At 41.8% G+C, this 16,027-nt stretch overlaps 1 protein-coding gene across 12 annotated transcripts in view; it reads left to right on the top strand.

Moving 5' to 3' along the window:
• The window catches only part of TSPAN4 (tetraspanin 4), a 433,966-nt gene that overhangs the window by 166,683 nt on the left and 251,256 nt on the right, over nt 1-16,027 (top strand). For 10 of the 12 annotated variants that reach the window (XR_004779536.2, XM_050711235.1, XM_035552199.2 and 7 more), the window contains one exon: nt 7,224-7,273. Coding sequence is in view for 4 of the 12 variants with exons in the window: in XM_035552207.2 (XP_035408100.1) it covers nt 7,224-7,273 (50 nt within the window). In the remaining 8 variants the exon portion in view is untranslated. Of the gene's footprint in view, nt 1-7,223; nt 7,274-15,196; nt 15,336-16,027 lie in introns of those variants that run through there. The other 2 variants (XM_035552201.2, XM_035552203.2) reach the window with 1 other exon arrangement.

Genomic DNA, 16,027 nt, shown 5'->3' with positions numbered 1-16,027 from the left:
TTTAGTTTTTATCAGTCAGATGTTTTATGTATGTGTCCCAGTCCTAGAAAAAAAAATAGGCCAGATTGTATCAGAAAGGTTTCTTGGATTGAGTGGGCTATGTTGTGATTTGTTTATTTGCTTATTTATTAGAACTTTTCTATACCAATAGCAGCCTTAACACATTGCATTTTTGCTGCCAGAAAATGTTTTTGCTGAGAGAGTTGTTTGTTGGTTTTAATTCTATGAACTGATATAAATCCTACCAGCAAAAGACAACGGCACTGCTATAGTCTGCACCTATAATATGAGAATTAGCTGCTTCGGTTGTACCAAGGTGGTTGTGCTTACAGAGTGATACCAGCAAGCCATTTCTGAAGCAGACCTTGCCCGAGGCATGTGCTTTATTTTACATACTGTGAATGGTTTCATTGATTTTGGAAATTACTTGTAAGACAAAATTTTGGCCCGTACATCCCACAGGCTTCAGTGGAGCTAGAAGCCACCCAAGGGGTATAAAGCATTTTCAAACTCGGGACTAGAGCTGATTGAATCCCTGAGGCTATGACAGAGGTAGAAATTGAACTTCTGATATTGAAGAAGAGGTGAGAGAGGCTTGTGGTTAAACTGTGGAAAATATAGCAATGATATTGATATTTCAGTGATGTTGAAAGAGAAGGGAATGAACAGAGGCTTGCGTAGTAAGAAATAGTATTGCCAAAGGGGGTGGTCTAGGAAAATAAATGGCCATTAAAGTGGCATTTTGGATAAATAGCTGTGGAACAAGATTGCATTTGTCAAGAGAGTTTTATCTCTGTCGATGATATGATGCTATGGCTGGCCTATTAGTGATGCTGTGCGGGAAGCGTCTGCCTGTCTGCCGTGCTGAGGTATAGCTTAGATACAAGATATAAGAATGAGCAGTGAGCTTCAAGATGAAGATGATACTCAAGTTATGGGCTGGTACAACAGGAAGATGTTGTTATTGCTCACAAATCGTTAGGAAAAAAGATAATGGGTGGGAGAGGCTTGGGGAGAAAATTAGGATATCTGCTTTAGCCATGATGAGTTTGTGGTAATTGCTAAGCACACATCAAAATATAAGTAAACAAGCTGAGATTCACATTTGAACAGAAGGTGTGGTATTTTGTAAGTCATCAGACTAGCTGAATTTTGTTTGCAGATGAGATAAAATGTGGAAGGAAAAGAGAAGGAACAAAAAGGACAGAGGCTAATGGAATTACAGAAGAAAATTGAAACGTACGGAGCTTGAGAGTTCAGCAGAGGACATACTGAAGGAGTGCTTAGAAAACTAGAAGGATTCAGGAAATGGGATCTCAGAAGCCATGAAAAGAAACAGCTCAACAGCAGGAGCATGGCCAAAGCTACTGAAGGGCCTAACTAAGAAGTCATAGAGGTGTTGGTAAAAGTGGCTTCCCTTGACTCTGAGAGTGTAAAAAGATGTTTCTAGGCTGGATTTGTTTGAAAAGAATGCTGAATGGTAGCGAGCTCAGATTGGTTTATGTATTCTGGCATGGATTTTTCAAGATGGGAGGAACTGGTGTCTTTGTATTGTGAAGGGCAGAGTTAGAAGAAAAAAAAAGTTGGCTTTGGGGGAGGTTTGAGAACAAGAAGAGATCACCCTGAAACATGAAGTTGGTTAGAGTTGGAGACCCTTCTCATGCGATCATCAGTGAGTAATCCCCTGAGCAAGAAAATTAATGACTCAAACTGTAAACTAGACTTTCACTTGGGCTACTGTTTTAACACTACGGTCTACAATTTATCTCTGAGGAGATCTTGGCTCAATGAATTTGATTAGTTTTTGTGATCTGTTTGAGTGAACATGTGTGTGACTCTGGGTGCATTTAGAAAACTTTTATTCTGGCATTTGGAAGCTGTGACGACCATGTACTTGAGACCCTGCAGGCTGAAACAGGGTAAGAGCAGTATCTTCCTGATGTCATCCATCAGATATTGCACGGGACAGGCAGAGCTGCTGTAAATGCCACATGAAGCTCGCGGGAATTATTCCATCCCTTTCTAGTATCTTGGGTATGCGTTCATGCCTTAGATGAAAATGCTTGTCCTGCGTCCCGGGAGACACATGCGCCCGGTTCTTCAAGGCCACTTTCACAATCTTTGAGCAGTATTGCTGGTGCATGTTAGATTGCTTCGTTTGTTGATGTTGTCCTATTTAAAATATGTTTTAGAGTGATTTAACCAAAATTTTCATCACTTCAAAATATTTGGCTTGCTGTGTTCAGACAGGCCAACTGAGGCATTGGGTTAATCCTGATGCAGATAGGGACTTGTGCTAATTAGTTGAAACCACTCATAACGCCGTTCAACACGTGTTTTGTTCCATTTCGTTTTCTTGAAGTGAAGGCTGTCCTGAAGTTGTTGACAGTGAAGTGGATGGCAAGAGCCTGCTGCCTATGTGCACCACTGTGAAAATGCAGCAACTGTGCTCTCCTCTGGCTGAGCATAGTCAACGCCCGTTAGCGTTAATGGGACTTGTGCCTGTGCTTGGAGTACAATGTACCCTATAGCCTCTGGGTAATAGAAACCCTTATCTCGCATTTCCATATTGCTGTGTGGAACAAAAGCCATTGTACAAACAAATCCACCCCATCCCTCCATGGGTGTTTTCACTTGCTTCTCTCTTCATGAGAGCTAATTTGCAATGAGACAACTGAAGGCTGACAAAAGAGCTTTGTTACTTTCTGCTAGCTTAAAGAGACACAAGGAGAGACTTCTTGACACGCTGCCATTGCTGCCCAGACCTTTTCTAAGCTTTATCTTCTCCAGATGCAGTCTGTGAGGTAAAAGTCACCTCTCCTAAAAATGCCATATACTTTCCATAGAATGGGGTCTCTACCCCCAGTTAGATTGCGGCTCCTGATTTATGAAAATGTCACCGTCTCCGGGTGGCTTCAGACAGCTCTGAATTCTGAAAAGCTGTAATAACTACTGGTATCGGCAGAGAAACCAACCTGAGCACTTACCAGCCACACGTTTCTGTTTGCTGCCCCGCCATTTGTATCGGGATGACTGTCAGTGGAGCATTGTGAAACTAGAACATCAAAATGATGGAGACTCAGAAACATGGCAGAAAACATGCCCTCGCCTGGAGGGGAAGGGAAGTCTTCTGATCTTAAAGTGACCCAGTTTATAATATGGCTACACAGGCCTTTATATGGGTTTAATTAAGGTGCTGCACAGGGAAGACAATGAAGGAGTAGGGACTTAAGGCAGCCTCATAGTGTCCTTAAACAAATAGCAGAACAAGAGACAGCTGAATTTACCATAGTGCTCTTTAATTCCTTTGGGGGGGCTTCTGCTGGCATCATAAACCTTGTGAACCACCTTATTCAGAAGTCAGTTTATTGCAGGTACCAAAGCATGCATGTAAAATCTTAATCCCTTTGCCTGTCTGGTACTGTGGCTTGAAAAAACAAACAAACAAACAAACAAAACAACCCCCCCCCCCCACCAGCAAAACCTAGAAGTCCCTGTGACAAAAGCTGTGTAATTCATGGATGAGGCTGCGGAAGTTGCCAATGTCTGTGAAAATTCTTGGAGGGAATTGCTCTGGAGGAAGTCTCTTTTCCTTTATGTAAGGAAATCAACCCATCAGTGATTATGCACTTGATGTGGGTGTGATTCCTCCCCTTTCTTCTCTATGTTGACACATTCTGGGGACTGATAGGTACCACTTGTTCATCCTTTTAATATCAAGGTATGCGTTACACTGACCACTGGTTTTCAGAATGAGGGGAGAAAGGGGGAAAAAGGAAATATTTCTCTTGTAAATGTTGCTATGGGAAAGAGCCATTATGAGTGTCATAAGACAATGTAAACAGGCAAAATGTGGCAGTGGTCATCCACTCTCTTCTCCCAAAACATATGTCACAACATCTGTGTTAGCAAGCAGTGGAGCACAGTAGTAGATCTATGCAGCAGGACAGTCAATGTTGAAGACCTGATGGACCACATTTGGTGCATTTAGTTTAGACTAACTCTAGTCTAGTCTAGTGAATGCCTGTTAGCATCTGGAATGCATTCAGCATGCTCCTGAGGCTCATTCTCGGGTTTCATTTCATCCAAAAGAAGTCAGTCCCCTCTGTGCACTGAGACGTGCCCTAGGCTGACAACCAACAGGTAAAAACTGGAGATGACTGGAAAGTGTCCCTTCTTTTCCAAACTGAAACAGTAACACAGATTTTTTAATACAAATTTGGTGAAGGTATTAACTCTGATAACTTTTAAGCTTACAGCCATCCGTTCGTGACAGTCACCTTAGCAGGTGAGGAGAATGAGCGTCGCTAGAAGTTCACAAAAGCATAGGCAGCTTCAAAAGTGTCAGTTACTCTTTGTGAACAGTGAAATCAACCTCCACAGAACTATATGCTGGCTATCAATTCTGGTATCCAAGCTACCCAACCCTATTCCTAAAGCATAAGAGAAAGAAAATAGGATTATACTGACTTTACAGATTAGTTTGGAAGCAGAGAAAGTGTCAGTTAAATGATTCACCCAAAGTTAGAGAAGTGGCTTTTGTCAGAGCCAGGATTTGAATCATAATCATCTGAATCTCAGCCTGGTGCTTTAGCCACCAAAGTGGAGTGTTGCTCTGGAGAAGAAAAGCCTGCAGTCAGACTGAAGTGCCATCACTCAGTCACAGTTGCTGCTTTGGGGAAGTGACTGGCCAGAAAAATGAGCGTTAGCCAAATGTTTCTCATTTTTGTGTTTGTGTGAGAGAAGTTGTACATGCTCTAATTTGGTAAAAATGCAACTTCATTTCTTAATTAGAAGTTGTTGTTATCTAAAAACTTTGCAGCACTCCCACATGTCTCCTGACAGCTTGGGCTGCATGGCACAGACAAGCTAGTATGGCTTTAAATGTCAAAATATGCTTTTCATTCTTGTGTGTATATATATATCAACGCATTATCAAGTAAAATAAAACCCTGCAGTGTGACAGATTACGTTTCTTTAATTGCCATCACTCTTCAGATGAATTTATGGCTGTCAAGGGAAATTTGCACTTCTAGAAATGTTGGAAACCTGAATCATCTAGGCTGAAAAGCAGGCCGGGCCTTGCTCTGCATACCTCTTGCTGGAAGTGGCTGAGGTGATTTGAATACATTTGGTTTTGAATGCTTTCTCTTGCTTTGCTAATTATACACCAAGCTGTATTTCATGCGGATCTCTGACTATCTTCCTCAGCTTTTGAATTCTGTAATACAAGGAAAGTTGGTGTGTTTTCCAGGTCCAAAATTTGCTCTTGTTCTACTTTAGGACAAGATGTGTCCAAAAGTAATTTCGGTTTGTAAAATCTTTTCTCTGATTGGTGACTTTTGTACAGTTATCAAGTTTGTTAAGAAGTTAAGAATAAAAAGAATATTTTCTGCTGAAGTGAAAACCTAGAAAATATAACTCTTGTGTGTATATTTTCGGTTGTAAAACCTGTAACCAGTAGGGTAGTACATCGTTCCTGCTTATGAAATTGAGGATGTATAAGCAATCTGAAAAGTCAGTGTCTCTTTAAAGTATAACATACGTAGAATTGCTCCAGCCAAAATTGACAGGTGGATTTCACTTCAGTCTTTACAGTTTGTGTTCGTGCACACGTGGGCATTAATTCTATCATCGTGTTTCTCTTCTGAAGATAAGCATGCTCAGATAAAAAAAGTAAAGGGTGTCTAGAGGTTTATGGGGGCAGAGGGCTGACTAATGACAACAGGATGGTTTGTCATAGAAAAGGCAGAAGAACAAGACTTGACAGCATCTGCCCTGGGGTACTTCCCATTTGGGCAGCTTCTGAGGGGAAAGGGTTTAGTGTGGACAATGTCTGAGTAGGGGTGTGTAACATGAAGTCCCACAGTAATATTGGGATGCAAAATAGCTACAGTGGGCAATAAAAAAGGGCTTTGCAAGATGTCATCAGTCAACAGTATGTCTAACCTGCACACCTGAAGGAGGTGGATGTTTAGGTGAGTACTGTGTAGTCCCCTAATTAGAACAGCTTGAGGAGAATAGCAAAAGCTCTTTTCTCTGCTTCACTGTGCATTGGACAACAGTATGACAGGCATGTCTGACTGGAATGTCATGCTTCCCAAGGTTAAAATATCCTTAACCAAAGGCAGGAGAGCAGGGAAGTTGTGTTTGTGAGCTCAGCTGATGGCTGTCAGCCATGATGCTCCTCTTGCCTGGCCCTTCAGGTACTTCCCTGCTAGGCCGGGCCCCAAGCTGGCCACACGTGTGGTCCTTTGAGCTTTTTTTAGGGACAAAGGGGAATTTTGCTTCCTGCAGCTTTCTCTTGGCAGGGCCTGCGGCCTCTGTTGGTGGATGGTCTTGCTGTGTGGGCCCCGGCCTGCCCCGGGGGTACAGCCCCCCGCGTGGCCCTGCAATACAGGGATCCCCCTCCAAGCCCCACAGCTCCCCATGGTGCTCCCTCTGCCCTCCCTCAGAGAAACCTGGTCCCAGGGGCCCTGATCTACCTGTTGTGTTTAATTTTAGTTTCTAGGAATTGTGTCTTAAAGAGTGGGAAGCTTTTCTAACTGATAAGTCTATGTGTGCCACGCAAAATGGAGAAAGGGCTCAAAAACCTCTGAGTGGGAAAAGCAACACTTGAATGCTTTTCCTTTTAATGAAGTGTTTCAGAGCACATTTGGGACTTTGACTTCTGTTTTCATGAAGAGAAGATTTTTTTTTGTGGTAAATATCTGCTAATTTTGAAACAAGCTGTATCATATTTTCCCTCTTCTCTTCTTGATTTGTGTTTTCTGTTGTTCAGCACATGGGGAGAGAAAGATTTGTGCCAAAGAGGCTTTCATTCAGGGATGTGGCCTAATTAATTAAGTCTCCAAAATAAAGGCGATCTATAAGAAAGTGATGGCCTTTGTGTGTCCCATACCTTCTGCGGGAGGCATGGAGGCACTGACTCCCCACCCTACCTGGGGTTTACGCTCTGTCTACAGCTGTAGGACACAGCAAAAATGTAGTTGCAGTTATTGTCAAAGAAAGCTGGAAATGGCAGTATTCTACATGTAAAGTCAGACTGGGGGCTGGGTCCAAATGGTCGTAACTTCTCGGAGTATTTTTCACATCAATGTGGATATTCAGCTGAACAAATCTTAAGCATATGTTCCGGCCACGTCAGAAGTTTTATTTGTCATTTTTATTTAATTTCTTATTTTTGGTGTCTTATATTTTCCTATCTCTTTCTTCTTTTACAGAGACTTCCATAGAACATATTGCAAGGCATAAGCAAGCAGTAGAAGCAGAGGTGAGTATCTTCCATTCCTTTTGATGATGTATGTTTTTCTAGTGCTGTCTTGATTTGGATGTTTGTTTTCCTCATTATTGCTTGTTTGGGATAATGCATAGTTATCAGAACCATCTGTATTGTGGCATGCCAGGGTGATGGAAAGGTATCTCCTTTACAAAGGCAGCCCAGCATCAGAAAATAGATGCTTCCCATTCTGTAGAAGCTGTAGGTTACATGAGATCTTATGTTTTACCAAAGCATGCCTGTATTAACTAGGCGTCTGTAAATATTTCAGATGAATCTATAGGGAAAGCATGGATATTCATGAATTGTATTTTTCCGTAAGGAAAACAAACAAACATGGATCAGCTGTTGGCGGTTCTGGGAACATAGTGGTATCACACCGTTGTCATCTGGCTGTCAATGTCTGATTGTAGAATGAAGAGCGTATTTCCAGGCTTAATACAGTGTTGTGAGGGATCTTTGAGACGGGAAACCTAAAACTGATGGTATTGTTAGGCTTTGTGGTACTGCATAATGTGTGTATTAAGCAACATAAAGAGACGTGTGAACATCATCTATAGGTATACCATAACATCTATAGGTATACCATAACAAAGTTGCTACCAGGAACCACTGAAGGATGTGAGAAGGGGAACTAGGGAACAAGTAGAGGCAAACTGAAACAAAGATGACTTGTCTGATGCCTTAACCATAAATGTTGGCAATGACTTTTAGCTAGGCAGAGATCTACAACTGCTATTCCAGGCAGCTTTCCTCCCATCCTTCTAAGGTGTTTAATTTTGAGTTTTATTTATTATTGAGCATCCTTTTATGTGCTGTGTAGATCTAAGGTCTTATATTGTCATTGGTGGGTCCCAGTGGGGTCATTAAAGGCGCCAACCTTGACACTATATCTATTTATTTATTTATTTATTTTTGTTATGACTTAATTAACAAAGCTCAGACTCTGGAAGCCTTAAAATCATATGGCCAGTATGCGAGCTGGGCCTCTGCCTTGAGAGATGCTGTTTAAATGGCAGTTGCAGGTAAGGAACTGCAGGCAGACAGCAATGGCGCACCAGTGTAGCCTCAAGTCTCCTTTAAAAGGCAACTCAGCCAAGCCTGATCTTTGCTGCTGCAGATGTACCCCATTAGTCAGGGATTGTTGTATTTTCTGTCTTTTGGCTTTCCTGGATTCATTTACCTGTTTAGATACTCTGTTGCCTTCAGAGAAAATCTGTGAATTAGGGGCCACAGGTAGAATTGCCTTTATCCTGTGCTGCAGTTCCAGATGCAGATGGATGCCCTCCATGCACTTACAGTAGCAGCCAAGCAAACTGGTAGGTCACAACACTCTTCTCCAGCCTAAAATGAAAAAGGAGTGACAAACCTTAATTAAAATGCAGCCAGAGCCTCTAATACTGTAGCATTAATAGTGGTGCTGTCCTTGACCAAAATAGTTGTTAAAAGCGGAGTAAAAACCTTTCCACGTTGCCAAAGTTGTAATGAAAAACGGTGGAGCTGTCATAAATATGATGTTCTCAGCTAAAATGATTATGGCTTAACAATTTTCCAATGCATTGCATTGGGTTATTTCCAGCACATTGAGATCTTAGCATTGTAAAGATTTAATACAATATCTTGACGGTGAGTTGTTATCTGTGCTGGAGGAAAAGGTAGGCAGTGTTTGTGAAATCCACTCACATTCTTTATCCACCTTATTGATGTTGCTTGCATGCTCATTTGTTGTCATTATTCCATGTGTCTAACTCTCTCAAGGAACACTTGATCCAGTGTTTGGCTGTGGATTGCAAATTCAGTTGCTGGTGTGATGGAAACTGCGTGAACCTAACGATAGTCATAGCCTTTAAATACACAGGCTGAATCCTCAGCCAGGATAAATCCATGGCAGTTCACAGAAGAGGCTGGAGCTGGGCCAGTCTTTGGTGCTTGAGCAGCACAGTGATGCATCTTTGATGCAAATTACTACTTTTAGGAAAGACTAGTGTTTACAAGGAGTCAAGTGTGCACGGGTTCACACTGAACAGCAAAGCAGGACCTGAAGCTGCATTTGACAGATCTTTGTGAGATGCCAAGGAACTCGGGGAAAACTTAAATACTGGCCTCTGTAATGATGCTAGAACAATAATAGTTGAGAGGATGCACAGAAGTGTTTTATTCCAAATGGCAAAATGATTAGTACTGTTACGTTACGATCCACACAGTGGGAAAGTCATTCACCTCTCTGTAGCTCTGATTTCAGTTTGTCTTGTCTCAGTAGCAGAAGCTTTAGCAGTGGATGGCTCCAGCTTTCGTTAATTGATGATTCTGTTTCTTATTGCTCCAGGATAGGGTTTGAACGTTCCTTCGTGTGTTCTCTAGGGGGATTCCTATTGGGCTTCATAAGTGAAGGGAGAAACAAGCACGTTTGAAAGTTCTTCTGCTAGCCTGCAAAAATATTACCCTCTTTTTCATGTTTGCGTATTTTTGGAGTAAAGGAAGAACAACAATACATTTCTTCTGAGGCCAAGAACTGCATTGAAGCTAGGGTGGCATTAAGAGCCTGCTGATGAGTATATGACTATATGGGACCCCCCAGAAACAGTGGGCTGCAAATACTGACTAGCGCTTGCTTGTTTATCTGATAGTAAAGAGAGCTCTTTGCCCTAGAGGAGCATTCCCATTTGCAGTTACTTAGTGTACCAGGAAATGTCTTTCACATCTGTAGGTGCCCTTTGCATCTCAGTTGAGGGAAAAAAAGTAAGGTAGCCTTGGCTAGCCTCATGAGGCAGCAGTACAGAGACCCTGGTTGTCATCTCTTGTTTTGTGGGGTTGTGTATGAGATGGGGCTCTTCGTTTTCTTAGTTCACTGTGTGCTGAAGAGCCTTTCTGCATAGATTACCGTTATGAAGAAATAGTTATAATAAAGTATTTTCTGCACTCATGTGACTTTTTTTTCCCCCAGACAAGATAGACTGCACAAGCTGAAGAAATTAGTTAGTATATTTATGTTATTGCCTCTTAGTCAGTGGCTTTTTCCAAGCATGTAAGTGAGCTAGGTACATAATGCCTTTGGAATCCCTGTGCTAGTGATAGTGCTCACTGCTGACACCTTAGCAATTATGTGTTGGTTGCTTTGATGGACTAAAAACATACATGAGGGAAGATTTTTCTTGGGGGATATTAAGTTTTAGTAAATCAACTGATTACTCCTAGAGAGAACAGACAAGTTTGGAGAACCAGTAAACTTGAGGTAAATCCTGTTAGTGGAGTAACTGTGATAGGAGCACTTTCAGGCGTGGTGTCCTAAGAACACTTGGATGCAGGTGCTAAATGCTCAGCACAAAGGGGTGTGTGCATACATACATACATGTGTTAAAAAAAAAAAAAAAAAACACACACACAAGCTAATTATTTATATTACTGTCCTGTTAGGATTATATTTGGTCCTCTATTTCTTCCCATTTTGTGTTCTAACAAAGTGGACTAGAAGTAGTTACATGAATGTAGTAACAGAGGTGCTATGACGTTCCTTGTTTGTATATATATTTTTACAGAGATTGTTGACATTTTAGCTCTAGATGTAGGAGAGTGAAGTAAAGAGAAGAGGCAAGAGAAAAGATGGAGAGAGAAAAACAGGCAGCGATCCAAGAAAGAATTTAGGGGAAGGCATCTGCAAGAATTTCTGAAAGAAAACCCCAATTTGATATATTTTGCATTATCTGACAAGTGACATATAACAATAAAAGAAGCCAAAATTAAAGGTAAACACATGGGAAGTGGGCTTCAGCTCTGAATTTAGTGTTGGCATTTTCTGTTGCTGATTTGACATTTTATTGTTGCAGGGAATTTGGTGTTGTTTTTGCGAGTAGAATTAAGCTTTCCTGCTAAGATACGGAACAGCACCACACATGCCCCCTCAGGTTCTTTAGTACAAACAAAAATGAGCGCCCTTAATATTCCAGGCACATCCAGTTTTGATAGATGCACCTTTTTTGGTGACAAATTCAGATGATTTATATATTAAAGAGCTGTGTTGCAGTGTCTTGAGTTCATGAAGGCAGACAGTTCTGAGTTGGAACGATGTCTGGCCCCCTGTCCTTTTCCAACTGCAGCTCGGAGCAAGTGCCTTAAGAAATGGTAAAAGAAACATGACAACATACAGTGTTAATTCTTGACTGCACTTAGAAGCCATTGAGCCATATTACAGCATAAGTGCAAGCCCCAGGCAGAGGCTGCCACTTACTACTTCCAGTTTTCCTCCTCTTTGAAACAGGAGGAACTGCAAACATTGCAGCTTGAGCTTTTCCCTTGTTTGCATCAGTGCGGATGAAATCAGTTCTTGGCCGCTGCCCCATTGTGTAAGCCTCTCACCCCTGTGGAGCAGGTAAGACCTCTCAATGTGCTGGTCGTAGCATTGCGATGACACAAGCGCACATGAAGCCTGCACTTAGCAGCTGTCCTGCGTTGTGATTCAAGCCTGGCTCTGGGTAGCTGTACAGCTGTTTCTCTCTCTCATGTCTGTGCGTTTTGGATGGAAAGCGATGACAGCTTTTTATGACTACTAGCTCCTGAGGCGGCCGAAGAAGAAATAAGCTCGTGGTTGTGGGTGTCCTGTCTGCATTCAAGTGCAAAAGGTTTATCAGAAAGTTAGCTTGAGACTGAAGTTGGAAATTCACCTCCTTTTTCAGAATCTTTTCCCTCTCCTTCCTGTGCAATTTCCCCTGAGTGGTGCTGGAACGTGAGGGCAATTACATCAGCTGCCAGGTTTTCCCCTCGCTTTCTGTTTAAGCGAGATTTGAGCCTGGCTGTACTTCTTGAAGAGTGAAAGAAAGACGTAGACATGCCTCTCAGTTTCTGCTTTATACCTGCTGTTTTAAATAATTTGATATTCTCCCTGAACACTGAAACTAAAATTGATAAATTGGTTTCCGATTCCTTTTTCTGTTAGTCTTCGGGTGCACAGACTGTTTAACACCAATGATCAATAGTTTCATCAGAGCTTTTTTCCTGTAAGCATATAGGATCTTTATGAAAAAGTGATTCGTGATTTGGGATTAGACCTGAAAATGTCTTAAAAGATACCTTGCATGGTACTAATTCTCAAGTGAGATGAGTAGTCTGGATTTTCTAAAAGGAAAAAAAAAAAAACAAACCTACAGGATGGTGGAAGTTGACACTGTTGCTACTTTTTTCATTTGTTTCTTCTTCTTCCTCCTTATATGTTAAGTCCTCTCTGGTAATTGTCATGGTGACTGCTACATTACTTTTGTTGGCTTCTTTTGATACCTAAAAATTGTGGTTTTGTGTAGGTGTGTTTGTGTGTTTTTTTTTGTTTGTTTGTTTGTTTTGACCACTGATCCCAAGCCACTTCCATAAGGGATAAAATCAAGGACAGAGGGGAAAAGATTGGCTTTTAAAAGAAAAGGTGTAAGCAACTATTTTAAACTCTTCATTTAGAAACAAATCAGCAAATGTTGAGGCCCTCACAGATGGCCTCAAATTGCTAATCCCAGTTTGATCAGTCTTTCAGCATGTCTGTATGAACTGCTGAGCGCAGGTGAGAGAATGGTGAATAGTTTCCTAACTGAAGTTGGCACTCTCCAAGGGAACATGGTTAAAAAATCATGGAGGTGATCTCAGCTCTTCACCTTTTGGTTTTCACAAAGTTTGAAGCTTGCGAAATAAGGTATTGAAGGCAGGAGGGATTATCAGACAGCCTAAGGTTTTTATTAATGTAGTTCTTTTTTTCTTCCTTTGAATTCTATTTGGTAGTGTGCAATGAGAACTGTAAATATTCTGTTGGAAAGGAAAGGGGCTTATAGCAGTCTCTTTCTCGTATTTGTGAGAGCCAGTAATTTGAGGCACTGTCTGCTCATATCTGGTAATTATTTAGCAGGTAGGCAAGATGGACTTGTTAACTTTTAGGTGGAAAGCGGTAGAATATGTGAAGGTACTTGTGCAGGGCTTTTGTTAACTAGTCTTATTCTCCCTTGGCCTTTTGTAGATGAATGGGCTTCTAGTGTCTTGCTGCAAATGAAAGGCAGTTCTGGAGAGTCAGCTCATTGCAGAAATAGCAGAAGGCTGTTGACTGAGAATAATCTCTTATGGAGACACGAATTCACAGTAACAGCATTTCTTCCGCTTTATTTCCCACGGCGCTAGGCTAAAGTGGCTCAGCCTTCTGGACATCACAAACTTGTGTTGCTCCTTTATTTATTTAACACCTTTCCTGAACTTCAGGTTGATGTCAGATCTGGCTGTCTTAAGGTATGTTTCGTGTTCTTGTACACACTTCAGTTACAGCCTTCTCGTTCCCCAAGAGGCACGCTTCATTGCTAATTTCCTTGTGCTCCCCCTACACTTTTTAATAGATTCTCTGAGCACAGAAGAGCAAAGGATAGATTCCCAGCACAAGGTCTTGCTTAAAAGGGCCACGTTCTCCAGAGCTGCACAATCAGCCCACGTGATGCTAGAGCTGCTCTGTGGTTGATCAGAGAATAGTTCTGGAGTTACTATGGGTAACAGGACTAATAGTCCTGTTACCTTTCTGTGAACAGAACGTCTCCAGAACACCGCTGGCTGCAGCTTTGGGTTTATCTGGTCAAGAATCTGTCTTTGAGCTGCACGTGGCATTAGGGTTGCTGTAGGGTATGTGTGTACTGCGGGTTACGATGCAGCTGCTCTTTGAAGGAATCTCATAAGGGTCGCTGCCCCTAACATACACTAGGAAACTGGTGGGTTATGGCATCTGCTGCTTAATGGTGATCTTATGGCTTCCTGTGAACCTGGCAGTCTCACTTTTTGTGCGCTGTTTCTTGTCATCTTGAAAACTCCACGCGGGAGGGACTTTTTTACTGTTGAGCTGCTAATTCTTCCCTAAGCCTCCCGATGCTTCCACAGGTTAGGGACTACTAACGACTGACTGCTGTTGGGACATCTGTCAGCTTGTGTCTTGCCTCTTGTAGTTTGACTGTATATTTCTGAGAAATGCCTGCAGTTCTTTTTCGTTGTTTAAATCTAGACGTGAACAAGGTAAGTCAGTGAGTCTGATGGTTCTTCAAGAATTGGGCCCGTTACGTATGGCCAGCTATTCACTTGTTTCTGGACTGTTCTCTTCCAAAGTGCACGTGTATTGTCGTGGTTGTAGTTGGCTGTGCAGGAATCTGATTAGTTTTTTATGCAAAAATCTGGTTATTTCTTTTCTGTTCTTTATCCCTCTACTGTAAGACTAGATGGTATTTTTTCTTTCTGAAGTACACTCATAAAATCCTTTCGGTTGACAACAGTTTAAAGAGTTTCTAGTGGTTAATATCTCTAATCTTAAAATTAGTTCATGTGTCTAGTTCTGGTTTGATGCTAATTATTAAAGACAAATTCCATATTTCTGGATATTCTCTATAAAAAAACTACTGTTTGTTTTGTGGATTTTGGGGGATTTTGGCAAATTGCCTTGGCTTTGTGGTTTTCCTTAATACTAAAGATTAGATATGTAGTGATTTATTCGTGTCTGCAATCTGTAAGTCAAATATGCTACTACATATTTGTTAAATGCGGGCTGGGGTTGGTGGTGTACAAGACGAACCGTATAGATAGTCATTGCTCTGAGCTAATCTTATCTTCTGAAGTGAAGCATTTCCGAGGAATTTCTAATTTTGACAACTGGGATCAAATGTCTGACTTCTGAGGGCTGACAATAATGCCAGGGGCTGAGCTGCTTTGTCCTGTTGATAGCAACTGCGCAGCTCAAAAACCACACCGAATGCCAGGGAACCACGCATCTTAGCTGCTAGGGTCCAGGGCGTGTGTGTTTAGGGTAAGGCGTTAGCTTTACAAGTCTATGGGACAGAAATGCTGCGGCTGCTCAGGGGTAAAAATAGTTCTGGGTTTTCAATGGCTGCATTCCACGGCTGGAGCCTGAAATCATGAATCAGGGTTCAGCTCTCGGGCTGCGCGAGACCGCCGGCAGGAGCTCCACGGCAGGACGCGGGAGGGGAGCAGCTAGCTGAGATGAGGCCGAGCCCAGCGCCGCTGATACTCTGGGAGGGACCCGTGCTGCTTGTACACTCTCAGCAAGGTAATGTACGCTCGTATTTTGATTTCCAGCAGGAGCTTAGTTGCTTGAGTGTGAATAATTAAAAATCTGCTGAACCGTGCAAAATTTCTCACTAAACCAAAGATGACTTTAGAAAAAGTGTCTCTTCTGTGCAAATTCAGCTTCACAGAGACTTGCAGCTTCGCACATTACGAGCTTCCTGGGACCTGGGATGATGTATTTTGGTTGGAAGGGTTTACTGCTCGTTCCCACCTGAATGCTGCTTTGTGCGAGGGTTTGTCCTTGATTTTTGGATGGCAGGTGTTGTTTTTTTTTTTGCTTCATTTCAAAAATTTTCTAGCCTAGAAATTCCACCTGGGAATTTAGATACATAAATAGTTAGGACTCTTCCAAAGTCTTCCTGAAAGAGTGCTTTTTAAAAGTGGTATTTAATACATGGATGCTTAACTCAAAGCTCTCTCTAAAGCTTCAAGCTGAGTGAGTGTTGTGGCGTGGGATCTGTGTAGGTTTAAATCTCTTTCTGACAGAGTTCAGATGATCATTTAAAGTAGTTTAAAACCCAGCACAATTTCATGAAAGAGAGCATTTTGTACTTAGAGTAAGGACTTCTTGTTCAAAGTGTTGTTAGGATGCTGCTAAAGCTTTTGTGACCAACATTACCTTTAAAGGTGTTTTTTTTTTTTGCTTGCTTTTTTGGTCTCTGGCACATTTCA

Source organism: Cygnus atratus, chromosome 5 (genome assembly GCF_013377495.2).
Source record: "Cygnus atratus isolate AKBS03 ecotype Queensland, Australia chromosome 5, CAtr_DNAZoo_HiC_assembly, whole genome shotgun sequence".
NCBI lineage: Eukaryota > Metazoa > Chordata > Aves > Anseriformes > Anatidae > Cygnus > Cygnus atratus.
The sequence above is the reverse complement of the archived record's forward strand: the minus strand, read 5'-3'. Positions and strand labels throughout refer to the sequence as shown.